Source organism: Silene latifolia, chromosome 1 (genome assembly GCF_048544455.1).
Source record: "Silene latifolia isolate original U9 population chromosome 1, ASM4854445v1, whole genome shotgun sequence".
In the NCBI taxonomy this organism is placed as follows: domain Eukaryota; kingdom Viridiplantae; phylum Streptophyta; class Magnoliopsida; order Caryophyllales; family Caryophyllaceae; genus Silene; species Silene latifolia.
Window position 1 is genome coordinate 110,344,971 of NC_133526.1, and position 27,953 is coordinate 110,372,923.

Below are 27,953 nucleotides of genomic sequence, written 5' to 3' on the forward strand. Positions count from 1 at the left end.
GATGAAAAACAAAAAGGAAGAACAAAAATGTAATGGAAAGTCAAGGTGAACTTAGGAGTTTTTAAAATCGAATTCCGTCTTTCTTTTATAAAAACTTAAAATTTAAATAGAGAGAAAAGATTAAAACGATTTTTAAAAACCGAAATAGAGTTAAAGATCCGGAATGAACCAGGTAAAACACTGAACTCAAACCTAAAAAAAAAAAATTGAGAAAAAAAAATTAATTTATTTTTACTTATAGATAAAATATTAAAGGTTATATATGAATTATATTATTTTTCTTCAATTATAATAATAAAATTTTAAAATAGAACGCGCGAAACGCGGGATACTACCTAGTGGGGATGTAAAAATGAATATTAAACTGCTCAATTAGTTTTTACAATGTTGGTGTCTATAACATTTGCAAGGGCTAATATTAGACTTATTTTGGTTCAAACATTACATATGCCAATAAAAGGACACTTTCCAAAGGTGAAAGTCCAACATCATGGATCTTAGATTTTGTTGGACCAATCAGCATCACTAGCAACTCTCGGCATTCCGAAGCTTATTCCTGGACGGCTGGTCTCTTTCTTAGGATCTTCTGATACCATGAAAGTTGCACCACAAGTTTGACCTGAGCTGTCCACCCATGGAATTGGCTTCAGTTCTTTACGAGGATGCTCGTAACTCTTCAGACCATTAGAAGAAGTAAAGAAACATCCTGAGAATACAATAGCACAGCAATAAGTGGCAGAGCCATGATCGACTTTAGGGATAAAATAGAAACGTAATAAAGTGACTTAGAACCAAAAAAAAAAATAAAAAAATAAAAACCACTAAACTTCTAACAACAAACTCTTATTTGTCATTGTTTAGGGGGGACGCTGACACAACAAGCCCTAACCCAACTGATTTTAATTATTGTTTACAACAAAAGTCGTGGGAATGGATGGTACCGGCTGTGTATGGAAGGAAGACTGGTGAATGGATTTACAATTTGGTGAAAGGAGCAACAAGGAAGACTGGTGAAGGGAGCCACCTTTGAGCTACCTTTTTGTTGCGGTGCATTTTTTATCGTAGACATGGAAATGTATAAAAATAAGATTCAGACCTAGCAAAGTCAGGCAAGAAAGGCAAATACAACTGAATTTGCCAATGTTAGTACCTTTCGGAAATGGCGCAAATGATCTCCCACAAGCTTTCTTCACAACCTCAATATCATCAGAGAGAACAAGGTGTTCTTCAGAAGTAGTTCCCCAAAAGAGAGGGGCACTTCCATCAGCATCCTATAAGGTTAAGGATTGATATTAGTCTTCTATTAGATGCAATTGAATGAGTTTATCAGCAATCTAAGAAAATAGTAAGATATTATCCTCAAAGAAGAGGCCAGGCTTTGGATCAAGCACTTACCACAGAGAAGAAAGTTGTCCTTGAAGAACCATCGTATATGATGAATGCAAATTTGCCTTCAAAGTTTCTCAGGGCATGATCAGTCGGGCTGGCACCTCTGTCTCTCAAAGCACGGTAAGCCTCTACAATGATGTTCACTTCATTTGCAGTTTTGGTCAACCCATACAATTGTTTCAAGGGAGCTATGTTCTCTATGTGTCCTTGAAATAAGCAGAATATATCATCTACTACTGTGAAAAGCCTGGAGAAGGAAGATCACAAATCAGCAGATATTTCCACGACGAATAACGCGTAGCATCACAATGTAGCATCAGAAAGTGAAAAAGTCACTAGTAACGTGGTTTTACTCTAAGATATAATCAACCTCTTAAAGACACCTATACTCAACATAAATTATGTGAACTACTATGAATTCATTTATAAGGAGTATTTGGGTCAAATCACGAAATTTTCTACAATAAAATCAATGTAATTTTCATCTTGGGTCATTCGGAAACAGCCTCTTTGTGTTTCTAACACAAGGTTGCGTACATCCGACCCCCTTTACCCCGCAATTTGCGGGAGCCTTTGAGGCACTCGGGTAATGTTACTAGTGATCCAGCATAGGTCAATCAGCACAAAAACACAAAGGTGACTGAAGTAGAAGGGTTCTTTCTTTCGACAAAACTCACACTGAAGTTTTCCCGGTTCTTGACTGAACTGAGCGACTTTTACAAGAGCATTTTTGCTGAAAGTATAGAAGCGGAATAATTGATGGTATTAACCAAATTCAATGCATAAGATCAAAGAGAAAACTTGGTTTCCTTTTCCTTTCGTTGGTTAATGATGCAATTTTAGAAAGGCGGCTACTACCAGAGCACCCTAAAATATTGCAGCAGCCTAATATATTGTCAATAAGCTTTCCTTAGCTTATTAACTATTAACTTTTGGGCACACCTAAGAAAAACCGATCACTAATTTTGTAATTTGTATAAGTGTGCTAAGTATGGTACTTTGTATGGGTGTGCCAGGTATAGTACTTAGTCAAATAAACCCAAATCTTACCCAGTTGCCTAAATCAGCAATCTAGCATACCCAGGTATCAAAGATGAAAACTTTATCCACAAATAAAAACAAGATGATAATGTGAAGCAAGAGAAAGAAAGATGAGATACCACCTTGGGAGAAGAGGATTCTGCAAATGAGAAGAAAAAGCCAAAAAGCCAAAACCACCAAGATTAAGAGAGACAGCATCAGGATGAATTGATGAAAAATGTTGAAGCAACAAATCCTCCTTCAAACTCAAACAACTCTCTCCATTTTTAAGCTCTTCTGGGCACTTTCCTACTTCTTTCTTGAATACTGCCAACATTTTTGCTCTACCTCTATTATTTTTAACAACTGTAGATTATACTAGTACTGTATTTTTAACTAAGTATTGATAGTTTGATCAACAAATAAAAAGGCAAAATGATAAGGTGGGGTGATTGATGATGAGGAATGAGTGTGATGTGTGATGCGTGATGCGTGATGCGTGATGCGTGATGCGTGATGCATTAAGTAGCAGTTTCGAGAGAGGTGACTACGAGGTGAGATGGACGGTGCAGATTCAGTCTTCCTTGAAAACCATGGGTGTAATTTTACCAGTTTTCATTGTAGTCACACGTGTCAAACGTTGACTTGTTCCCACCTTTCTACATTTCCTCATTGCTCACTTGACTTACTTCTCTCACCTATTATAAAAAGCCAAATATTTGAGACGGATACGGATCTATCCGTCTTAAGCTTAAAAGAGTCAAATATGCTAATGTGAGAGTAATAAGACAAAAACATAATACTTGGTCAAAAACAAAAGATTTATTTTGTGTGCATATTTTGGATGATATTTGACTCGTCTGAAGTAGTTATTTAAAAAGAAAAGAAATGAAAAATACTGCTTCCTCTGTGCTGTGTGTTTTGCTTCTTCCTTGCCAAACAAGAAAAAGGAGAATGGTAATGGTTTAAGAAATGCCACAAGTGAAAAATAAGACCATTTCCAAGCAAGGTTAATTGCTTGGTCATGACCTTGCTTGGTCATGGTTAATTAAGTAATTAGTATTGTTAATGTGTGACCAAGGGTGGTTAATTTGTGACCAAAAACAAGAAATGGTCAATTTGTGACCAAGGTTGATCAAAAGAGATCGTCTTATTGACCTTTTATGTGTCAATTTCTTATTGGTTGAACAATTATAAAACAATAAAAAAACAATGATTGAAAATGTTGTAAAGTGGATAATGATTGGGTTGATGACCTAGGTCGCGACTCGCGACCTTCTGTTTGGGAGGGTGAAAATGGGTCAAGGTTAATAAGGTAGGATTAAGAGTAAAATCATTGTCGAGGGTCTACTACCAAAGACTTTGTCTCACATATAGTGCTGGATAAGCATGAATTTTCCTAATTGACTATGTAAACAATAAACTAATGCAAATTGCACGAGGAGAGAGAAAGTAAAAAACCCCAATCGCAAATCGGAAACCACCTTTCCCTGACTTCCCTGCTCCACCGTCTCCGTCTTCCACACTAGCCCCCCTTCTTCTCACCCTACCCAATCGCCAAAGATGGGTCGCCACCATGTCCTATCTCCGGCGATTCGACATATCTCATATTTTGTTTTTCCCCAAAAATCAATCGTGTTTCGTCGCGCTACCCATCCACCCACCGTTCCTTCGCCGTTTGGCTGTTTCTGGGGATGTGGGCGTCCTAGCCGTCCTCCGATGACATCCTGACTTGCTGTTTTTTAAGTTTTTCTTTGTTATCCCAGCTTCTCATCTCTGATTTGTTTGGGTTTGGCTGTCAGTTCCGACCGTTTTTGAGGCGCCTGAGTCCGACATGTTCGCGGTTCTGCCTGTGTTTCACCTGACCGGTTTTCTTTCGTTGTTCCTTCCGTCTGGCTTAGGGTGTTATTACTGCTCGTTTTTTTGGTTGGTTTTTTGTGGGTTTCGGTGCTGGCGTTATAGACTTTCGCCTCACCGGCCTGGAGTTGCTTCACCTCTTGACGCTCCGGCTTTCCGGTACCTTGTCCTGTCGCCGTGGTGTTTGTTATCAGGCCAGGGGTGATCCCCCCATTCCCCCCACCCCTTGTCTGTAACTTCTGTTTTTGTAGTAGTCCGTCTTTGTCGATGAGTACAGCTCATCCGGTCTGGGCCTGATATGGTGATCCCCCCATTTCCCCCACCTATCAGTCCCATTTCGTCTCTCACTTGTGTCTTTCAGTGTCGTCCCTTTGCTGGTTCTGGATGTTTGTAGGGCGGTGGTCCTGGGAGGTATCGTTAGGTAAAACGGGAGTCTTGTTTGGTGTCTTGTTTGGGTCATCTTTCTGGCCCTTGGTGCGTGTTTGGGTGTCGCAGTGATTTCTAAGTCAGTTGGGGCTTGAGCCTTCGTGGCTTATTGTTGTTGGGCAGCTTTGGTCTTAGTGTTTTTTGATGGTTGTCGGGTTCTCTGTTGGTCCTCGTTGTGGTTGTAGTGTCCTGGCCCTTTCTTTTATTTTTGGTGAGGCTGGGTTTTGTGGCCTTTGATGTGTGTGTTGTCTTGGTTGCTTTGGTTGGGTTGGATGGGTGGTGGTGGTGGTGGCTCTGTTAGCTCCCTTATGGTTGATGGGGCCTTTTCTGTATGAGGTATGTTTGGGTAGGGTGAAGTCGGGGTATGGCTATGTTGTTGGTTGGCCCGGATGCGGTGGTCTCAATCTTCTTGTTATCCATGAAAGGGTTGACTTGGAATTGTAGGGGTCTTAAGGATCCACTCGCCCCTTCAATTCCTAAACTTAGAGCTATTTGTAGGTCTTATAAAAATAACTTAGATTTTATTTTCCTTTCTGAAACTAAGTGTGATGTTCATTCTGTTGACGTACACTTGCGCCCCATGGGTTTCCTTCAGTCTGCTGGTTGTGATGCTGTGGGTTTAAAAGGGGGTCTCTGGGTTGGCTGGAAAAGCAGTTGTAAGTTAGAATGTGTCTTTATCAGCTCCAATCTCATTATCCTTTTGGTTAACCAATGTCAGGGTAGTTTGTGGTACTTGTGTTGTGTTTATGGTGAACCTAATCATACTAAAAGAGGTGCTGTGTGGGAATCGTTTACTAATCTTCTTAATTCCCTTGACAAATCCTTCTTGCTTATTGGAGACTTCAACCAAGTGGAGTACTCTTCTGATAAGTTAAGGGGTGATAATCTGATTAGAGGAGCTGACTTATTTTCATACTGGAAGAATACTCTTTGTCTGATGGATATCCCCTTTAAGGGTCCTAGGTTCACTTGGTGCAATAATAGGGAGAGCCCACATCGGATCTACGAAAGACTAGATAAAGGTTTTGCTTCCAATGATTGGCTTTCTATTTTCCCTAATACCTTCATCAAGTACTTACCTATCCAAATTTCGGATCATGCGCCTATAATCCTTGATACAAATATGATTCTCTACACCAAGAAGAAAGTTTACAGACTTGAGGCTTGGTGTTTTGATTATGCTGAATGTAACAGTCTTGTTAAGGAAAGCTGGGAAAACATGATAAGGGTGATGATTCTCAGGTTCTTTTGTCCAAATTACGTCGTACCAATAATGCCTTCAGAGTTTGGGCTTGCAACAAAAAAGATGAGTGGAGATTAAAGTGGAGTGCTTTTGATCAGGAACTTGAGTCCTATCTCATTGATATTGAGAATGGTGGTGTCACTGATAATTATGATTTATGTCACAAAAAGCTTATGGAATTCGCTACTGCTGCTGGCACTTATTGGCGACAACGTGCAAAACTGAAGTGGAATTGTGAGGGAGACACGTGCACTAAATACTTTTTCAATTGGGTTAAAGGACGGTCTGGTGCTAATACTATCTTGGGTATTAAGAAGGAGTCTAATGAATGGACTTTTGATATGAAGGAGATTGGAGGCTTGTTTCTTAATCACTTTTCCACTATTTTTAAGTCTGATACTGAGCCTGAATGCTTTAACGATTACATGTGTAATTATGGTTATCTTTTCGATAATCTCAAGCGTAAAGTAGGCTTTGAGGAGAGGGCCAAGTTGGGCCGTGTCTATTCGAGAAATGAAGTTCGACAGGCTGTTTTCCAATTGGGTCCTTTAAAATCACCAGGTCCTGATGGTATACCTGACCTTCTACCGTGAGGTATTGGGCTATTGTTAAGAAGGATGTGATTAATGGTGCTCTCAACATTCTCAACTCGGGTAATGTGATTAAAGATTTTAATAAAACCTTTATTGTTCTCATTCCTAAAAACGATTGTCCGGAGAGAGTTGGGGATTTTCGGCCGATTAGTCTCTGCAACGTTATTATGAAGGTTGTTACAAAATGTATTGCGAATAGATTGAAAGGAATTATGGATGATCTGGTTGGTCCTTTCCAAAGTGCTTTCGTCCCTAATAGAAGTATTGCGGATAATATTGTCATTGCCCAAGAAATCCTTCATGTTATCAACCATAGGAATTATGGTAAAAAAGGTTTGATGGCGGTTAAGGCTGATATGAGTAAAGCTTATGATAGACTAAAACGGAACTTCATTAGGGGGGTTCTATCAAGCTTAAACTTGCCGAGCTCTATGGTTCACCTTATTATGAGTACTATTGAAACTGTTACTTATGATATCCTGATTAATGGTGCACCTATGGAAAAATTTGAACCTCGGTGTGGGATTAGGCAAGGTGATCCTTTATCTCCGTATATCTTCGCGCTTTGCACGGAAGTTCTCTCTCAAATGATTGTCTACGCTCAGGATGGCACCTTCATTAAGGGTATCAAAATATGCAAGAATGGACCGGAAATATCCCATTTATTATTTGCGGACGATTCTCTCTTCTTTATTCGCGGTGATTTTGGGGACTTGGATTTTCTTATGAACATTATTGATGAATATTGTGTTGCCTCTGGGCAATGCATTAATACAGATAAGTCCTCTATCCTTTTCAGCCCGAATTGCTCACTTATGACGGTCAAGAAGTGCTTAACTGAGTACAATTTTGCACCTAAGCATGATCTTGGCAAGTATCTTGGCCTACCAACGAGTATTGGGTCTTCTAAAACGGACCTATTTAAATTTCTTGTTGACAAAACCAAGCGCAGGCTATCCTCCTGGAATAACATTCTTCTTTCTTCGGCTGGTAAATTGACCCTTATTCGTTCTGTTCTTTCTTCACTATCTCTTTTCTCTCTATCGGTATTTCGCATATCGGTAAGTGTAACGTCAAAGCTTCAGTCTCTGATGGTGCATTTTTGGTGGAGTGGAACTAGAATCAATAAGTCTATTCATTGGTGTAGTAAAGACTTCCTTAGTAGGCCGGTGGGAGAAGGGGGTCTTGGTCTTCGCAATATTGGCTGTTTTAATCAAGCCCTTCTTGCCAAGTCTGCTTGGAGAATTTTAAGTGTTCCAGAAAGCCTTATTAGCAAAGTTATTGGTCCAAAGCTTGGTGTACAAAATGATCCTTTTTTCCAGAACCGATGGAAGACTCCCCAAGCGTCGTCGTGGGCTCTAAAAAGCCTAATCTGGGGCTCTGATCTTATCTTCAACAATATTGCTTGGACAATTGGCTCATCCTCTCGTCTTAATGCCTGGACGGGAAGATGGATCGAGGGATTCAGTCTTCGTGATCTCTGTGGGGATTTTATTGATGCTCCTACTAATGCTACGTTCCTGGTTGGTGATCTGCATGATAATCATAGGAGATGGGATTTCTCCTCTTTTGGTTTCGATCCAGGCGAGGCAGTTAAGAAAAAGATCCTCGCAACTTACATCCCTAGTCAACCTTCAGATGACTCATTCTACTGGAAATTGTCCAAACATGGCGATTTCACTGTCAAATCTGGATATTATGCTGCTGCTAAGGGCTTATCTATTGGTTCTACCTCGGCTGTTGATCGCTCTAGAATGTCTACAACTATTGTTGCCTTCTGCAAATCAAAGCTATGGAAATTGCCTATTTCCATTAAATTAAGGGTGTTTTTATGGAAATTTATGGCTAATGCCCTTCCTGTTGGCTATGAATTTCTTAAACGAAATATGCACTGGCGTTCTACCTGCTCTCTTTGTGAAGGCTCTTCCCCCTGTGTGGAATCTCTCTCTCATCTCTTCAGAGATTGTAGCTTTGCAAAGGCTCTCTGGTTTGGCTGTCCTTTAGGACTCAGACTCACGGAATGGGTGGATATTGATGCTAGGAATTGGGTCATAAACTGGGTTACTTATTTTCTAAAAGGGCCTGATCCTAACTCCCTCCTCTTCCCTTTTCTTGCTACCCTCTGGAGAATTTGGTGTTGCAGGAATGAGATAATCTTCCAAAACCGCCGCCCTTGGCCTATGAGTGCTCTCACTGCTATTCTGGGTGACATTCAGTGTATGAATAAGGTGGTGTGTAGCAAGAGTGATTGCCTTATTCAAGCGCCTTCCGTGGACACCTCTTCTGATTTTGTTTTAGTTAAGAGGATTAGAAATTCCTTCCCTTTTTGGATTGTTGGAGGGCCTGATTGTGGGAATGTTTGCACGGTCAAGTGTGATGCTGCTTGGAGAGAGGATAGAAGTTCTGGTATGGGGTGGTGCTTGTTGGATGGTAATGGAACCTTAAGGACTTCTGCTCATGCTCGCACGTTTGCTTCTTCTGCCATGCATGCCGAAGGACATGCTGCTATCATGGCGCTAAATTGGGCCTTGGACGAAGGCTATCTCCATATTAGACTTGTTACAGATTGTCTTGTTTTAGTTATGCAGGTTGCCGAAGCGGAGAAAGCGATAGCGTCTATTAGTTGCATTATCCAGGATCTTAAGTCTACTGCGTTTCGCTTCCACTGTTGTTCTCTTAGTTATTGTCCTAGGGGAGTGAATAGGATAGCTCATAATCTTGCCCAGAAAGCTCTATTGTAAGCTATGCTATGTATTGCTAAAAAAAAAAAAAAAAAAAAAAAAAAAAAAAAAAAAGTAAAATCGGGTCGCGACCTAGTTAGCGCGACCACTGCTTGGGGATGGTCTAAATGTACATATGAATAGGTAACTTTTAGGGAGCAAAAATAAATGTATATACCTTAAACGAAAACCTAAATAAATGGTTGTAACTCCCAAATTTTAGAAGTGGAAAAAAAAAGACCAAATAAAGGAATACAAGATAAAGTGTATAACACATTAACACCAAATTAGTAAATTAGGGTGCACCTAGGAAGTATAATCTCATCGACGAGGCATATTATGTGGAGTAAGAGTGTAAGACTAGGAGTAGGCAATGAGCTGTGATGGGCTGGCCCGCGTGCCAGTCCGTTGTGCCTTCCCCCAAAATTGGCCCGGCCTAGGCACGGATGTTGGGCTCCTCGGGCCGTGCCGTGCCAGGCCCACTGATCCAAACCTACGTCGCGGCCTGCTCAAGGCACGACCATTTTCGTGCTTGGGTCGTGCCTGGCCCATGGGCTTTTCGTGCCTTGTCCGTGGGCCGGCCTATGTGTTTTAATATTTTTGGTACTTTTTGTTTAATAAATGAGGATTAATGGTTTAAATATATATTTTATTAAATATTAATGTACTTTTTGTTTAATAAATGATGATTAATGATTTAAATATAAATTTTATTAAATATTAATGTACTTTTTGTTTAATAAATAATGATCAACGGGCCATTCTTCGGGTCGGGCCTGGTGCGTGCCGGGCTCCACCGTGCCTGGGCCGTGCCGTGCCTGGGCACGGATTTCTGAAAAAAATCGCGTCGGAGCCCGTCTCAAGCCCAGTCGTGTCGTGCCCGTGCTTCCTCGATTTTCTCGCTGGGCCAGACCGTGTCGTGCTGCCCACCGGCCCGCAGTCCTTTATGCCAACTCTAGACATAAGTTTTACAGCAACAAAACAGTTAAAAATGATTTGGTATTAACATGAAATTGCAATTAATAAGGTTACTTGATTCCTAAATTCTCAGCGAATCGGACTCCTATGTATTTCGAATTGTATTATGACATATAATTTTGGTTTAAAATATACGTAATACATAGTAAAAAGTGCGCATTGGGTGCGCGTATTATGCATTTGTATCCAGCGTATTACTCCCTCCATCCCGCTCAATTGTTGTGCTTTGGTTTTGCACAAAGACAAAGAAAAGAGAAGGAGACTAATTACTACTCCCTCCATACCACACCAATGATAATACTTACCTAATACGGCCGTACCACACCAATGGTAACATTTCTTATTTGGCCCACAAAATTACCAAGTTATCCTTAGAGCATACACATTGAAGAGTATGTCATCTTCCTCTTATTTCCTCTCTTTCCTTCTATATTTTTGACACCTCATTTCCCACTATCTCCATCCTCCTCCTAAGTTTTCTTCTATTTTTTTCCCACATCAAAGAGGATCCTCTTACTTATCCTCTCTTAAATTTTTAATGACCAAAAAATAAAAAATAAACAAATTATATGCCACATGGTGGAAATGCATGACTAATTGGCACAAGGGCCTAGGTTGTACTTCCTCTAAAAATAGAGGAAGTCTTCCTCTTCCTCTTTCAAAGAGGATGTCTAAATTGATCTCACATTGAAGAGGACATCCTCTTAGATGAGAGAAGGTGCTAAGAGGATGCACCATCCTCTTCAATGTGGATGCTCTTATACCCTTTTGATATTTACAACCAATGCCATTACATACCGTCATACTCCACCCATCAACCCACAATTACATACCCCATCTATTTTTTTTCCCTCTTTACCCCTGCTTTTACCCTCTTTTCTTAAAAAACCCATTTTTTACCATGTTACCATTGGTCTGATATGGAGGGAGTAGATGACAAATGGAACAAATTGAATGCGAATGATCAAATTACTCATCAAGTTCATTCCTAAAATAGAAATAACAACAATTGACTGAGACACCCAAAGTGAAAAAGAAGAGCAAATTACCACGACAGAGGAAGTACAAATTGGTACAAATTAAGCAATGCACAAATTCTTATTTCAGACCGCCATATCCGTCTGAAATGGTCAGACGGATACCATTTTTTCTCACAAAAAACTCATTTAGGGTGTGAGTGGGAAAACACATGGGGTGTCCCACGACCCATGTGCTTCTCACTTGTGAGAGGTTTTATTGCGATCTGAAATAAGGCGGTCTGAAGCAAGACGGACTGTAAGCAATGATGGTACTCAACACTCGACAAGAAATGTAACTTGGACACCAAAGAACTTTTTATTTAATGAATAATTGCACTTACAAATCTAATGTACAACATGAAGCGACTGTGCCGCTGTTTACTCTGACACTGCCCATTAAGCGTCCAATGAATCATTGTTCCACGGTTCCACCCACCAACACCGTAATTGCAGCAAAATGCACTAGTGTTTTTGTCAAAGATGACGCTGTCAAGTCTTTCACCTGATAGAGATTTGACCGGAACAGAATAACCCGAAAATGGCAGTAAACCAGAAGTGGTATCCTAAACGACACAACATAACTCAGCCCATACTCAACCCTTATGACCCTTTTTGGCAGGTATGAATACAAGTATTGTAATCTCATCTATGATACATTGAGAACCTCCCACAATGAGGCATGCAGCTAAATTGCAATATTCACCAGAAATCCCCACAAGAACAGCTTCCTTGGCAGAAATGATGAAATCTGCTGGCATCCCTTACAATGATTTCCCTATCGAAAAACCTTGACACCAACTTAATGAAATTGTGGCAATCACCACATACACGAAGATTCTTAGTCACTCTTATAGGGGTTCCTTTAGGAGATTCAAGAAGAGCATAAGTGATTGCCAACCTTTCACTATGACCATATAGCATCTTTACTTTCTCTTGCTCCTCAACATTATGCAGAACAAACTTGGTTTGAGGAATATAATCTGCTTCCTTCCGCAATGTGTCAATAACTTGAGCTAGTTTTTTGTATATTTGCTCACTTTTTGGGTGGGACTTGTCCCTTGCCATGAAAGTATGAACCTGATCCTTGACCTCTATCCAACTACAAGCTGGACTTTTCTTCAGTCCTCTTTCTCTCATCCTCTCGCGAACTAGCTCAACATCATCCCATCTTCCAGTTGCAGCAAAGGTGTTAGACACGAGCACATAGTTTCCAGGATTCTCAGGTTCTGATTCTAATAACTTCCGTGCAGCAATATCTCCCAATTTCTTATTCGAGTGAACATGACAAGCACCCAAAAGAGAGCACCAAACTATAGCGTTAGGTTCAATAGGCATGCTTTTCACAAATTGATAAGCTTCTTCAAGCCGATTTGATCTCCCTAGGAGATCAACTACACAAGCATAGTGTTCAGGCCACGGCTCTAATTTATATTTACTTTGCAGAAGTTCTAAATATCTTTCACCTTCATTAGTCATTCCTGAGTGGCTACATGCATATAGAAGAGCCAAAAAAGTAATATGATCTGGCCGAGTGTTTTCCATCTCCATTTTGTTAAATAGCTCAATAGCTTCCTGGCCCCGGCCATGCATTCCGCTTGAATGAATCATACACGTCCATAGAACTGCGTCTTTATTCTCCACAAGGTTAAACACCTTGAATGAGTTCTCGGGATTCCCACATCGGGCATACATATCAACCAGAGAGCTAGCAATAGACCCCTCTAATGGAATTCCTTGCTTGATAAAGAACCCATGGACTTCTTTCCCTTTCTTCAAGGCGGAAAGACTAGCTATGGCTGACAGTATGCTGACTAACGCTACACCGTCTGGTTCCACGCCACTTTCTTTCATCAATCGGAAAAGGTTGAGAGCCTCATTTCCATGTCCAATATCCACATAAAGAGATATCATGGTAGTCCAAGAAACAACATCCTTATTTTCAATCAACCTAAACATATGAGATGCCAATTCAATGTCGTTGCATTCTCCATACGCGTCTAAGAGAGTGTTATTCAGAACTAAATCAGAAAGCCTGTTTCTTAGAATATAACCATGTGTCTCTTTCACATGGTTAATTTGCTTCAATGAAGAGCAAGCAAGCAGGACACTCCCAATCATCATGGCATCAATTGCAACTCCTTCACTTTTTACTTTCCTGAACATATCTAATGCATCACTAAACCTACTGTTTTGAGCATAGCCAGCTATGATGGTCGTCCAAGAAATAACATCTCTAGTGAGCATGTTTCTGAAAACCCGAGTCATATAAGTCATTTGAGAACATTTGGAGTACATATCTATAAGGGAATTCGAGACTTGAATGCCAGAATCCAATCCGTGCTTTATAGCAAAAGCATGAGCTTCCATTCCATTTAACGTGTTGTTCAACCTTCCAGACACTCCAAGGATGCTTATCAAAGAGACTTCGTCAGCTCTCAGTCCTATCTCGATCATTCCATGAAAGAATTGACGAGCTTCACTATAACAACCATTTTGCACGTAACCTGAAAGCATAGAATTCCATGAAATGCTATCTTTCTCAATCATATTACGGAAAATTTGAGCAGCTTCTGTCATTCTACCACACCTAGTATACATAACAAGCAAAGCATTAGCCACAAAAAGATGCATAATGTCATTCGATTTTAGAATTGCAGCATGAAGCTCCATCCCTAATCTCCTCAGCGGCTCACCACATGTTTGAAGTGCACAAACATAAGTAAAGCTATTCATTTTAACTCCGCTTCTTTGCATTTCTCTCAAGAGGGATATGACTTCTACAGCCCTTCCTTTCGCAGAATACGCAGATAATATCGAATTCCATAATACAATGTCACTCTTATCTTTAATTCTACCAAACAAACTCCTGGCCCCATCAGTATCCTCGCATTTCGCATACATACTTACCAGGGCATTTACAATAAAACCATTAGAGTCGTATCCAAGTTTCAATGCATAACCGTGAATTTCAGTCCCTAACTTGAAATCCTTGATTAAACCACAAGCCTTAAGTATACAAGGGAATGTACAAGCATCAACCTTGACAGCCAAAACCCGCATTTGGCGATACAACTCTAGTGCATCCCTAGGCTTCCCATTGGAAACATAAGCACCTAACATAGCATTCCATGAAAAAATAGTTCGTTGAGGCATTTCATCAAACACCTTTTTGGCATCAAACACAGACCCACATTTCCCATACATGAAGACTAGTTTAGTCCTCAAAAAAACCAAATTTCCATGGGCATTAGATGTAATAAGGTGGGCATGAAGCTGTTGGCCTTCCTTAATTGCCTTATTATCAGCACAAACCTCAAGAACTGATGAGTATGCTTCATCGGGAGTTATTTGAGATACATTTTGATGTATCAGATAGTTTGTTAATGAGTTGAAAGCTTGTTTAAGATTTCCCACATCGTAACACACTCTAAAAGATGGTGATTTTGTTGGTTTTGTCAGAGATTTCGAGGGTTTAAGAGGGACGTTGAAATGGGCATTTTTTAGCATGGGAAAGTTTGGTACTATTGGTCTTCCACAAGAGTTAAGTTGTATAGGTTGGTGTTGGACTGAAGAAGCCATGATTTGAAACAAAATTTAGGGTCATTTGTCGAATCACATTTTATAAAAAAAATAGTGTTATAGCTCGTCGATTTTTAGATTTGTGTGTAATTTTATTGAGCGGACAGTTTGAGCTTAATGAAGGTCTAACCTTAGAAGCTCTCCTTATTAAGCAACTCTAAAAGACCAACCATCCAAACAGTTTGAGCTTTGATGGCACCGTGCTTCGAGTAGCCGGAATCGTTAGTTTAGTGGTGTATACTGGGGCTGTGGAGAGAAAAATCGACTGTCAAGTGATAAATGTCATCTCTACTTTCAATTTATTACTAGGAAGGCTATGGATTTCCTCAACCTTGCATAGAAAGATCAAACTCCCGTTTAAGGGCGAAACAATCACTATAGTAATAGAAGCCACGCCAATTATGGTGACCGGAGGGGACGCTGCTTCCCAAGTCAATACTGAACTTTGGGGCTTCAACTTTGTCAACGCGATTGAGCCTAACTCTGATCCCAGGTAGCACCAAAACGGACACGGAAATGGATACGGACATGACACGGACACGTGACATGGCATCCCATAAAATTTAGGACACGGGACACGTTATTTAAATTTAATAATATATATATTTTTTAGTTATAAGCGTTTGATTTTATTTTTGCAAAAGTATTTGATATTAAATTTAAATATGTGAAGGTAAAATTTGGCCTTTATTATAACTCATTTACATTTCCAACCAAACCTATATTGTAATCAATTTCTTTCGACATCTCATTTTTCGTCTAACGAACATTATTCAATGTCAAAATACCAAGGACACACGTCGGACACGTGCCCAAATACCATGGACACGCGTCGGACACGTGCCCAAATAAAAGTAGGAAGTTAGACACGGCTTTATAGGTGTCTGACACGTTTAGGCGTGTGTCCGAGGTGTGTCGGTGTCTGACACGATGTTACATCGGGGCGGCTAATTAAGAGAAGTGTCCGTGCAACCTAGCTCTGACCTGGCCAAGATAGACATGTTCATGGAACCACGTGTTTGTGCTACGCTTTTAACCACGGCACGAGATCTCGGGTTATCTCTATACCCGAAGAGGACCAATACAATGATAAATAATCAAGAATCCTCTAGAGAAGGGCACTACTTTCGGCTTAGGTTATAAGCCAACTTAGAAAGATTTCCTGAAAAGGAAAGGCTCGATCGAAGATCGAAAACTACAAGGAAACCAGATGGAACTTTACCTTCAGACTTTAAATGGACACTTTGTTAGAGATGGAGAAGTCCCATGCATGGACTTCCCCGAACCTCTCTTATGACTCGAAGAGTAAGAGGATGGTTGCTGGAATCGAAGCATTCCAAGACTGCTGCTATGTTGTTGATGATATCTTGACTGTGATGTCGGTGAAGACTAAACCAACGTCGGTAATGGATGGGAAAGCTCCAGACTTCCTCTTTGGAGAGGAAAGGACAACCATGACACCAAAAGACGACTTGGTGAACACAGTGCTGAAGGAACCAACGTTTCAACCCCTCTACCCTCTATCACCGATCAAGATCCTATTAGGACTAGCATGGGATCGCGGAAAACGATCAAGTGGACCGACAACTCAGGTCGTCTCTTCAAGCTGACTACAGGAGAAGGCCAGATGTTCAAAGACAAGATAGATGCTGATTCCGATACTGATACTGAGTCTAAGTCTGAGTCCGAGTCTGAGTGGGATCTTAGGATCGAGTCTGAAAATTAAAATAACTATATAATTTACAATTACGTCCTCAGTGATATCCAAATTGAGTATCACCCAACAACGCTATCTCATTTTCCTTGCTTTAATTCTCGATGAAATTTTGGTTTAAGGTTATATGAAACTATCCATCTATATGAAGAGGACGGTGTACATCTCAGTGACCTAAACCCACAACTTTATCTTCAATTTGTGTTCCCCTTCTCTATCAATTATCACTGATATCGAACTCGGTGTATGGGCAGACATCAAATAGTGGAAAACTGGAAACAGAACCCTTGATTATGTCACAAGCCTCCGATCTTCAATATGGAGTACGGACTGGCATAAAAAAAATGCCCCCAAGTTAAGCCCCTCCCTTCCAATCAAAACTTTGGCTGCAATTTATTTTTCTCCATCTAGCTCAGTCAATGACTTTTTTTGCTTCAGGTGCATTCTGTATCAAGGAAAATGAGAGTAGGCTTATGTTTATCGGTCCAAAGAGTATCTTTAATCGAAATGATAGGACATCAGTAGTTCCATAGGTGTGTGCCTTCGAAGTTTCTTCGATATCTGTTCACTATAAATATATAACACTACTCTAAAGATACAAGTACAAAAAAGTTGAAGCAATTAAAGAGATAAATGATAACCTCATTTGATATACAATGAATAAAAATTACATTTGTGCAGGAGGATCAGGGCTCATGGGTGTTAACCCTATTATGAAGCTCTAGCATCTCTTGATGGTTTGGATCAACGGAAAGAGCAGCCCGACAGTCCCGGAGAGCACCCATGACATCACCTATGTGCTCGTGAAAAGCTGCTCGTAGATGCAGCAGGTGTACGTCTGCTTTAATTGCAATCGCCCTTGAAAGCTCTGCAATAGCTTCCTTCTCCTTGTGGCTGTCCATTAACACTGCACAGAATAACCACGAATTAGATGGGGGAAGAAACTATAGGTGTTTGTATTGTATGTCTCAAATCTGCAAGACGAACGTAAATTGTGCGATAGGGATATCACTAGTGAAGTGTTTCAATATCTCCTGAATGTGGCACGCTATGGGGTTCACATGTATGCAACCTTACCCCTAAGACTCATTGTTAGTAGCTATGTTACACTGACACTCCATTTTGGTTACGTATTGCTTGTCCGGATTTCGGCATAAGGCTGAGAATTTGATACTTCATTTAAGCCAAAACTATGAAAACTTCTTCCCAAAATAGTTGTTTCGATACTGGACGCTTTGCGAAGTCCGATACTTGCAACCAAGTTAGATTAACATAAGTTAATTGAATATATGACTAAGACACCATTTCATCTACCGGCAGTTTTGCAAAGGTGACTTAAACCCTCAGCAGAAGTCCTAAGGATATCCGCCAAACTAGTAAATGACAATTAGGGTGTGTTCGGATAGCAAAATAGAAGGGGAGGGAGAAGAGGGGGGTGGGAGGGGGGGGGGGGGGGGGGGGGGTGGGTTAGGAGGGGTAAAGTGAGGGAAGGGTAGGAGGAATGGAGCAATTGTGTTTTACCTCCAAATTGACAAGGCTTGTTGGAGGGAAAATGTATCCTCTCCGTTTCCCTCCACTTCCATTTGCCTTCTACCTTCTTTGCTAACCAAACAAAGGATTTTGTATCCCCCCCTCTCCCTCCCCTCCCTTTCCCTCCAAATCACCCTATCGACTTAGTGCAAAATTCATCCACTTCAACAAGCCACGAGTGCAAATATCAGTTAGCTTATCCTATAAAGTCCTGACTTTTTGACACTCATTACCAGGGTATGAAACCCGTCAACATCCAACTACTATTGCTCCCTTTACCACATAAGAAACAGGGGACTAGTGACCAAGTCCCTCATCACAGCCAAATATCTTGCTAAATTCACTTCAAGAAGCATCTAAAATCACAACTTGGTTATACCTGAAAAATTCAAGCAGAGCACATAACATTACCTGCTGCTCGATATCGGTATGGATATACTCGAAGCGGGTCTAATTGAGTGACCATTTCTAGGTCGGCCTTGGTCAAGTCACGGTCACAATATTCAGAACGCTTTTCATAGGCTGAAGCATTACTCTGGGCCTTTTCAATCAGCTGTGTCATTTCATCAAATGCGGATATCTTGTCATTCCTGAGAAAATGAACTCTAGCAAGGCCTTGATGAGCTCGGGTATGGCGAATCTTAAGAGCATTAACATAGCAGTCAGCTGCTAAGTCCAATTTCCCACAGTCAACATACACACTTCCAAGATTGTTTAAAGCCTGCAATACTTGCATTCTTTAGTATGAAAAAACAGAGGTCGTGAAATAATACTGAATTGGAAACTTTTACATGGACTTTTCACCTCAACAACAACAACAACAACAACAACAACAACAACAATGAAAAAGAGCAAACATTCATAGTGGAGTTCTACAGCAATAACAAAGGCTCCCGCTTTTGGCTTGCTAAGGCCTTAAAAGCAACTTATATCCCTTGAATTTAATAACAATTTAGAGTGAACATATATACGCAGCCTTTTACCCTGAAGGCAGAGAGAGTGTGTTTCGAAATCGCCTATCATGAAAGTTGGAAAGCCTTGTATAAAATCATTAAAAATCTTTTGTTATATTACTTCCTGACTAAAAAGCTCTAAATAACAACTTATATCCTCCACCTTTAACAAAGTTCGGTTAAATTAAGCAAAAATTAGGCTAATTTGGAGTAAACATAAGCAAAAAATTAAGTTGAGCTACGTAGATTTGAAGGCAACAAGTTCCATTCAGCAAAGTTTTCTTTATAAAAAAAAAAAAAAAAAAAAAAAAAAAAAAAAGAGGACAGAACACCTTCTCAGAGTAACTATATGAACAACATTAGGATAATGACTGATTAGCCATCTAGATCTTAATTTTACCTTATAAAGATATTTAATCAGGAGCTTAATCTGTAAAGTTTTTTGGTACATCTAAGCAGACCAAAAAAATATGACATGGGTAATGATCTCAAGGTAAAAATCAGGTAGACAGCATGACATCAAGTTTGTAGGGAACAACAAGAACCGAAGGGGAATGTGACAATGATCAAGACACCAGCAAAGATAGAGGACAAAATCACAGATACTCAATGTAGAAGTAAATGTATAGAAAAGAAACCCAATTAATCAAGCGAGGTCATAATGCCACGGGTCACTCATACTCTTCCAACATATTTAACAAGTATATGAGTTTACTCTTGTTATTCCAGACAACAAAAGAAACACCAAACATTATATATATATTTTCTTCGTCCACTAACAATTCCCTTTGAAGAGTGGACATGGTCCTTGGCAATATGGCTTCCCTAAATCAGAAGACAGGTGGCACCAAGAATACCATACCTGACCTTTGCGAAGCCTGTCAGAAGGGCATTTCAGGGCATCCTCAAGAAGTGAAATAACAGCTGATGAACATGATGGATCCTGACTAGAGTCAGCTAATGCATAAGCTTTCAAGAAGAAAGCCTCAAATGATCTCTTTAGTTTAATGGACTCCTCAGCCTTCCGCAGCCCTTCCTCACAATGTCCTGTATCATATAGTATCCACCCTTCATAAACAAGACGCTCATCGTCGCTAGCTGCATGTTGACGTGCCAACTGCAAACTCTGCATAGCTGCTTCCGGACAATTTAACCTGGTCGCGAACAGAATTAAACCCTCTATTAAAATAACTACCTCGTGCACGATAGTTAATTGTCATAGTACAATGAGTGATAGGAAAGATATTTACAATGTATGGGCAAATAATGTTGACTTATGCGATAGTTGTATGAAAACACCGCAAATTATTAAGTTTCCCATGATACGAAACTGTACCACAAGTTTTCTTATTTTGGTGTGATGGAACCAAAGACTCCCCATTTTTAGGTTATGGATTATGATAATGTAGAGCAAAATGACTCGGATGTGCTTCTTTTGACATAGACACTTCAAAGGGAGAATGAAAGAAAAGTATTTCCACATAATCAACTCCTTAACATTTATGACAAGCTTAGACTAATTGTGAAAGAGAAAAATCCTGTAAAGCAAAAAAAAAAAACCTGGATTTATAGTGAATCCTCTTCAAAAGAGACAGATATAAACAAAAAAATAATCAATTGACAATTATGTTACGTCACTGTAAAACCTGATCTGCTTTAGCAGTATATAGAACTATACAAGGAAGAAAATATATTCTCAAAAATTTTAATTAACAAATGGCTCATAGGCTCCCAGCAAATTTGGAAACAGAAAGGTACACACTACCACAACCCCAATTTGTTTATAGTCAATCCCGCCGTCCTTGTTTGGAGAGTGGGAGTTGGGATGGAAAGTTATATTTAAAAACATCATTGACAGTGCAGACACTCGGATCCTGCAAAAGCACTGAGCCATTGAGGCATTCTTTGGGCAGGAATATAGGGGTATTAAAAGGTAAGACTTAAGAGGGAGGGAGGGTGGGGGAAGATCAACTGTATTTTTCGACATATCATTTGCATATTGGCAGCATGTTTATTTGCCTTTCATGAAGGAAAATAGCTCTCTCCATTTCCATCCAACCCCAATTTATCATCAAAACACGGAAAATTGTATCCCTCCTTCTCCCTCCTCCCCATTTCCCTCCGAATCCCTTCATATAAACAAGGTGTTCATGGTATAGAGCTAATTCGTGAGATCTCTAGGACATACCTTAACAAAAGCAGTGACTGTCTGAAGTACAAAACACCTTTCGTTGCATCAGACTCTAGCATCTGGTAAATTACAGATAAGGAACCGATATCATCAACAGTAGACCACCGTTCATACAATTTTAACCAACAGTCTGCAGTTGTCCACTTCTCAACATGCTCGCGCACCAGAATACGCAGTTTGGTGGCTGCAACACGGCCTTCAAACATGAGATAATCCGGACAAAGTGTCAGAATTGCTTGAATATCACAGAAGGCTGCTTCATAATTCTCAAGGGCCAAATAGAAGCAAAATCGAAGCTCCAAGCATTCTAGCGCTAATTTGAAACCAAGGAGACGATTAATTTCAGCAACTGCAGCTTGACCCTCTTGCTTCCTCATCAAAGATGCCGCTCGATACATGTATGGATATGTAAGTGTTGGGTCTAATTCTGTCGCTTTCTCGAGATCATTCCACCTCCTATCCCCTTCACAATAGAGAGACCTCTCTTGGTACATCCATCCAAGAGGAGTACTAGATGATATTAGAGAACTAAGCTCCTCAAAAGCCCAATTCTTTTGGCCCTTGATGGAGCTTATCCTTGCCAAACCAGTAATTGAGTACATATGTCCTTCATCTACAGCTTTCTGAAAAGCCTCTGTGGCTTGGTCATACTCTTTCCTTAAAAGCCTCACACAACCCAGTTGATGAAAAGCCATCATTTTTTGTCTTCTATCTGTTGCCGATTGCACCAATCGTTTCAAGAACAGCACTGTTTTGTCCGATTTAGCATCAAGGCTCATAGAAACTTCACTAAGAAGACAGAATAGTGAAAATGAGGCGTTTCCGACCACAATAGACAGTTGTGGCTCGTTGGCGTTGCCTAAAATTTCAACAACTCTATCATCATTTAAACAATCAGGAAGCTCGTGCAGAAAAACTTGCAAACACGTGGCCGCGAGAATAGGAGAATTCTCCTCAATTGCGTATTCTAAAAGCTCCACTGCATCCTGCCTTGACGAAACCAGTGAAGCAAGTTTACGATCACACGCGTCTTTTAACCTTTCACAGCAAAATTTGTTAGAAAATGAGAACATTTCCAGGAGTATATCTGGGGATAGTTCATTCAAATTTCCCGTCCTGCTAAAATGACTTATGGCTCTCATACCCACAAGAGATATGTTGTTTTCAGAAAAGTCTATTTCTTTGGAGTTTGATTCAGTAAAACAACCATTAAGCATGGCACGAAATGGGGCAGAAAGCCGAGCCATTTTCTGTCTATCACATTGTACTCTCTCATTACCAATTCGAAAAATGACGGTTCTGATACTTTGATTCCCACTAATCCCTGGAGTTTCAGAAACTTGATCGCAATCATTTGGTAATTCAGAAGCAACATCTATTGGGCCAAACTCTTGAGCACATTTATTACAAGAAGCAAGTAAATCAAAAATAAATTCCTCCCCTTTCTTCTCATACTTTAACCATGACCCAAATATAATCTTCTCATGAACACTGCTAGACTTTAGCCACGCAGACCTAAGACTTCTGCGCATCAATTTAACCTCTCCAAGGCCCTTAAACACTTGGAATTGAAGCAAATAGAGGGTGGACCTGTCATGAGGCGGACAAGATTCCAACTCCTCGTGAATTTGAGCTAAAATGTGTACATAATCAAGAGGCTTAAAGTGTGGAACAATAGGCGGATCAGGAAGCTTGATAAGAGAGCCTCTACAAATGTAAAAACACATAATAAAGTGAATAAAGCAGAAGCAGCATAGACAAGAGAATAGAAAAGGGAGTAGTGTAGTGAGTTTAGTGGCTTACATTGAAGAAGAGGAGGCTTGTGGTGGTATCTTAGAAAGTTTCCCCCTTTCAACTTGAAGCCACGATTGCGGATTGAGAACATTGAGGTGTGGTTCTTTACATGATTCAGAATGAAACAAAGTCCTCATGGGACATAACAGACGAAGAAAATCCGAGATCTCCACAATATCGGAATGTTAACCTCCCAACCTAGCTCTTAAGCTAGGGAAACAACCACTACTACTAAACTTGAAACAACAATAACAACAACAACAACAACAACAACAACCCTAATCAGAACTCCAGAACTCCAGTTTAATAATTAGGGGCCCTTAATTATGGATCATAAGTTCAGTACTACTCCCAAGTTCAACAACAACAACCTAATCAGAACTCCAGTTTAATAATTAAGCGAGTAAACACCAAAGATGAAAGATAAACAAATCCAGAGATTCCTCCAGTTTACTAACAACCACCAATTCAACAGCTAATCAAAATAAAGGCAAGATTAATAAAGAAGATACCTTTTTAAGTTGATAGTTTAGCTGCAAACTAATTAAGAGTAGTTTATTTAAAAATACAAAGGCAGATGCAAAAAAAGAGGGGGGAAACGAAGATATATGAGATAAGAGTGAAGAGAGAGAGAATAAGAATCCAAAGTCCAAAGGTGGGGAAATTACTCGACTTTTTATTTTGTCTCACTCTTTTTTACTTTCTTCGGTTGAAATATTGAATCAACACCTACATTTCTAAAAGCTTTTCACTTTTTTTATTACTACTCCGTATTTTCTTACTCCATTGTGTGCCTACCTTTTTTTCCCGTTGGAGAGAAAGCCCACATAAAGTTTTACTGTAATTTTTTTATCCACGAAACTTTAATAGGTCATAATTCGTGTTTGAATCTCTTGACTAGGAGATATGGCACTCAAACTTTGTTCGGTCAAAAAAACATTTGACATATAAAAACTTCTAGCCACAGGATCCAAATACGACAATTTTTTTTTCAAATTACAGTTCTCAAAAAGATGATCGATTTGAAAAAAAAAATATAGTCACCTTCTGTACTCATAAACACGAGTTATGGCCTCTTAAACTTTTCCGGATAAAAAAATTAGGTATTTCGGGTAAAATGTCAAATCGTAGGGGTATCGTGTGCATTATCCATAAATACAAAAAAAAAAAAAAGATTATAACTCATATAAGTAAAACACATTAATTTATTTTTTTAGTTACAAATGATGGACAAAGCCCCAAACTAAATCGAAACGACTTGAGGAAGAGCTACAACTAGAAGATCTTCTCGTAGAATAGGAGGAAGAGGGGCTCGAGGTGCATCCAAGTGAGTGTCGCTAGTAGATGAATCGGCCCCTTGATTGGCAAGCTAATCGCTAGCCCATACAAGAACCTCGAGATGCGTGAGAAGACCATTGGACTTGACGAGAGACTACTCGGGAGTGAAGTATAGCTGTACACTAGATCAAGTAAGACCTAGACTAGACCTAGTGAACCTGCAATAGACCAAGTAGAGCTTCCAGTGGACCGAGTAGGTCCCACTCGGCCGAGTACGGCGAGTACTCGTCCGAGTGGACTCGGCACTCGACCGAGTGCGATTGAACAGTACCCAATAAAGCTCATTTCGGGATCTTATCCTAAATCATTCTATCATTTCCCCTTCTCACTCCAAATCCTCTCCCTTCTCTCTAAAACCCTCACAAACACCTTCTCCATGGGATTCAAGCTTGGATTAAGAGATTGCTCACCTTATCCTTCCTTCCTTTCACCTTGTAAGTTCAGATCTACCTTTCTCTAATATATATATATATATATATATATATATAGAGAGAGAGAGAGAGAGAGAGGCGGGATCCGGTGAGTCCACCTATATTTTTGAGTCCCGTGAGACCAATTTGTATCAGACGATATACGACACAATATCACGCCTATATTTCACAAACAAAAACCGTTCAGCAGTTGATTTTTCACTTTTTATTCTCTCTCTAAAAGTTCAAATTTAGGTAAAAAAATTCAAAACAAGTAAAATCAAAAAATCTCTCTAAAAATCTCATTGAAAACCGGAAGAACATCCAAAATTGAAGACGATTCCAACTGAATATCAATAATCTAGCATTGTTCGGTCAATAGATTTCTGCAATTTTTAGTATAATTCTGACAAACATAGTTGAGGTACAATCGTTACTCATTTTCTTCAATTTCTGCGGTTTTTATTCACCTTATGTAGTATTGAATTGTGTATACATGTTAATATTGTTCGAAATTATAGTATGTACATTGAATTACACGAATTTAATTGCGTATACAGCACTTGCATGTACAGTACTATGATGTACTTGACGATTTTAAACGATTAATTATCAATGTAGTTGTTTACTAGATGTTTTACTTGTTTTAATCGGGAAAATTAGGGTTTAATGTTATTTGATCGCGATTTTAGGGTTTAACATTGTTTAATTATGAAAATTAGGGATTCATATTGCTTAAGACTTCTAAATTACAGTCTCATAATATAGAATTGAAGTTGTTTGATGATATAGTGATGCGGCTTCATAATTTTGACAGTTAGTGATCAAAGTTCAATTTACATTCATGCGATACCAATAAGAACTGTGATACTGTTTTGGATGTGGTATTGAACGTCAAGATACTTGCACTTGCACCTCATAATTTTGATATTGTTGTTTGTATGATGTGATATACTTGCACTTGCACTTGCACATCATAATTTCTGCAATTTTAGTATAATTCTGGCAAACATAGTTGAGGTACAATCGTTACTCATTTTCTTCAATTTCTGCGGTTTTTAGTATAATTTTTAGATTTGTCATACTGGATTATCATAAATTTTTGTTAACTATTGATTATGTAAATGTGTGTTGATAATTTTACAAAATAGTTGTGATATTGATTGTTAATAATTCTAATATTGTGCTATATTTAAATGCAGATACTCATCTTCAGCCAAAATGGACTTGGTTGTTTCACAGAAGTATAATAAAAACACTGCAAAAAAGAGGCCTCTAGCAACAAACGATGGAGTTGAACAAAGATCAACGAAGAAGTCAAAGGAAGGGAACCAGGAAATAGAACAGGTGATACAAAATGAACTTGTAGAGCAACCTGAGGTCAAAAAGAAGAAGGCACATGCATTGCAGACGAAGTGTAGACCAAAACAATTGGTTGAGCTGATTAACAACCTAAATGTAGAACAAAAACAGGCTGTGAGGGAGATAGGGTTTGGTGGCTTGTTAGAGCTGAAGTTAACACAAATACCACATGGAATTATGAACTTACTTTTAAAGGCGTTTGACTGTACGTGCAATATGTTTAAAACCAAGAAGTGGGATTTTATATTGACAAAACATGACGTCCATGACATCTTTCAACTTCCTAGAGGAGGTGAACCTGTAGAGCTCGTAATCCCAGGAACTAAAACTGCTGTGGAGAATAACAAGTTGAAAAATGCATGGAGGGTGAAGTTTGGGTTGGAGAGTACTTCTGCTCCAATTATGGTGAAACAAGTGCATGACTGGTTGATGGCTTGTAATAATGCTGATGATGACTTTAAGAGGCTGTTCGTAATGTACAACATGTCTGTTTTCCTTGCACCATCTTCTAATAAAACTCTTGATCTGAAACTGGTTAAGGCTGTTGTGAATGTCAGTAGCATAAGAAACTACGACTGGTGTGCTTATGTCTTTCAAGAGATGGTTGATAGTATTAGTGTGTGCAAACAACGTTCAAGGTCTACTATAACTGGGTGTATAGTAGTTCTTATGATAGCGTATTTCCATAGATTTAATTTTAAGGGAGATATTTTGCCACACACTCTACCCCTTATCAAGCATTGGGATGATGCATCACTGTCGAAGAGGGTAGATGATGAGAAGAGTACAAAATCGTTGGGAAATGCACCAGTATCCAAGATTGAGTACCCAATCTGCCAACAACAACAACAAGGTAAAAAACAATCCCTCTTTGATTTATTTTGAATGTAAATAACTTTAAAAATGGTTTCAAAAACTAACATATGTATTTTCCAGAAGAAACAGAGTTGAGACTAACGCAGAGCTCTGATCATGAACCTGGTGCTGGAACGGAAACAAAACAGGGGTACATGATGGTTAAATTACCTGCCGGTGTTGAAACTGACAAACAGATTAGAGCAAGAGCAATGGATGTAAGGAATAATGCCTTGCTGGTTTCTTGGAGTTTTTAATATTGTGTCACTGAAAAACTGTGATATTATGTTGCTTATATTATGATATTATTCTTTAACTGTTGTGATATTCCTTGTCAAAAGAACAAACCTGGATAAGGTTTTTGAAAACCACTTTTACTTTGATATTGTTTTCTATAAAGTGTGATATTGTTGTTTACTTAGAGTGATATCATTTAATAAAATCACAAATACTACAGATGGATAATAACTCTTGTTAACAACAATGTATTAACAAACTGCCTATTTTTTAAATGGCTTCTGATATTTTATTTTACTACTTGTGATATATTTTTTGTCATGGCCTAATTTTTTAAATGGCTTCTGATATTTTATTGGCTATGTCATTTGGCAGAGTGTTCATGAAATTTATCTACGCATGAAGAGGGACAATGAATTATTCTATTCAAGATATGTACATAACATGAGGGAGCTCATCAATATGAAACCGAGAAATCCAATGGATGAACCAACTACATCTACACAAGCTGGTGCCAGGAAAGACGGTGATAATGAAGCCGTTGCTGAAGAAGATGCTGCTGAACAAGATGTTGCTGAAGAAGATGCTGCTGAAGAAGACGCTGGTTACAAAGAGGCTTATAATAATGATAAATTTACAACAACAAATCAAGCTGCAGCTCCTCCCATATCCCTAACACAGCCTTTCCTTAAAGATCAAAGCTTTCACAAGTTTATGGACTACGCCATAGCCAGGTCATATGAAA

The 27,953-nt window shown here is 39.3% G+C and overlaps 5 protein-coding genes across 6 annotated transcripts; 2 read left to right on the top strand and 3 right to left on the bottom strand.

Moving 5' to 3' along the window:
- Positions 1-339: 339 nt before the first annotated feature.
- On the bottom strand, positions 340-2,997 carry LOC141608396 (stem-specific protein TSJT1-like). The gene is made up of 4 exons (XM_074427754.1): positions 2,553-2,997; positions 1,396-1,636; positions 1,151-1,271; positions 340-706 (listed from the first exon to the last, which is right to left on the bottom strand). Exons 1-4 carry the CDS (start codon positions 2,744-2,746, stop codon positions 498-500), a joined length of 765 nt encoding a protein of 254 aa, XP_074283855.1. The 5' UTR covers positions 2,747-2,997; the 3' UTR covers positions 340-497.
- Positions 2,998-5,110: 2,113 nt separating this feature from the next.
- LOC141652938 (uncharacterized) lies at positions 5,111-6,528 on the top strand. Its single transcript, XM_074460562.1, has 2 exons — positions 5,111-5,934; positions 5,976-6,528. Exons 1-2 carry the CDS (start codon positions 5,111-5,113, stop codon positions 6,526-6,528), a joined length of 1,377 nt encoding a protein of 458 aa, XP_074316663.1.
- A 167-nt stretch (positions 6,529-6,695) lies between these two features.
- On the top strand, positions 6,696-9,269 carry LOC141652948 (uncharacterized). The gene has a single exon (XM_074460572.1). It carries the CDS (start codon positions 6,696-6,698, stop codon positions 9,267-9,269), a length of 2,574 nt encoding a protein of 857 aa, XP_074316673.1.
- Positions 9,270-11,533: 2,264 nt separating this feature from the next.
- On the bottom strand, positions 11,534-15,191 carry LOC141608403 (pentatricopeptide repeat-containing protein At3g63370, chloroplastic). Its single transcript, XM_074427763.1, has one exon. It carries the CDS (start codon positions 14,822-14,824, stop codon positions 11,945-11,947), a length of 2,880 nt encoding a protein of 959 aa, XP_074283864.1. The 5' UTR covers positions 14,825-15,191; the 3' UTR covers positions 11,534-11,944.
- A 1,823-nt stretch (positions 15,192-17,014) lies between these two features.
- Positions 17,015-23,756, bottom strand: LOC141608411 (ETO1-like protein 1). 2 transcript variants are annotated; one of them, XR_012526996.1, is made up of 5 exons: positions 23,016-23,693; positions 21,210-22,919; positions 19,884-20,175; positions 18,060-18,789; positions 17,015-17,445 (listed from the first exon to the last, which is right to left on the bottom strand). XR_012526996.1 is itself a non-coding variant. In XM_074427771.1 (5 exons), the coding sequence occupies exons 1-5, from the start codon at positions 23,141-23,143 to the stop codon at positions 17,225-17,227; spliced, it is 2,661 nt and encodes an 886-aa protein (XP_074283872.1). In that variant the 5' UTR covers positions 23,144-23,756; the 3' UTR covers positions 17,015-17,224. The 2 variants fall into 2 exon arrangements, 1 of the variants encoding a protein (XP_074283872.1); XM_074427771.1 differs by having other exon boundaries at positions 18,480-18,789; positions 23,016-23,756.
- Between the last annotated feature and the right edge of the window lie 4,197 nt (positions 23,757-27,953).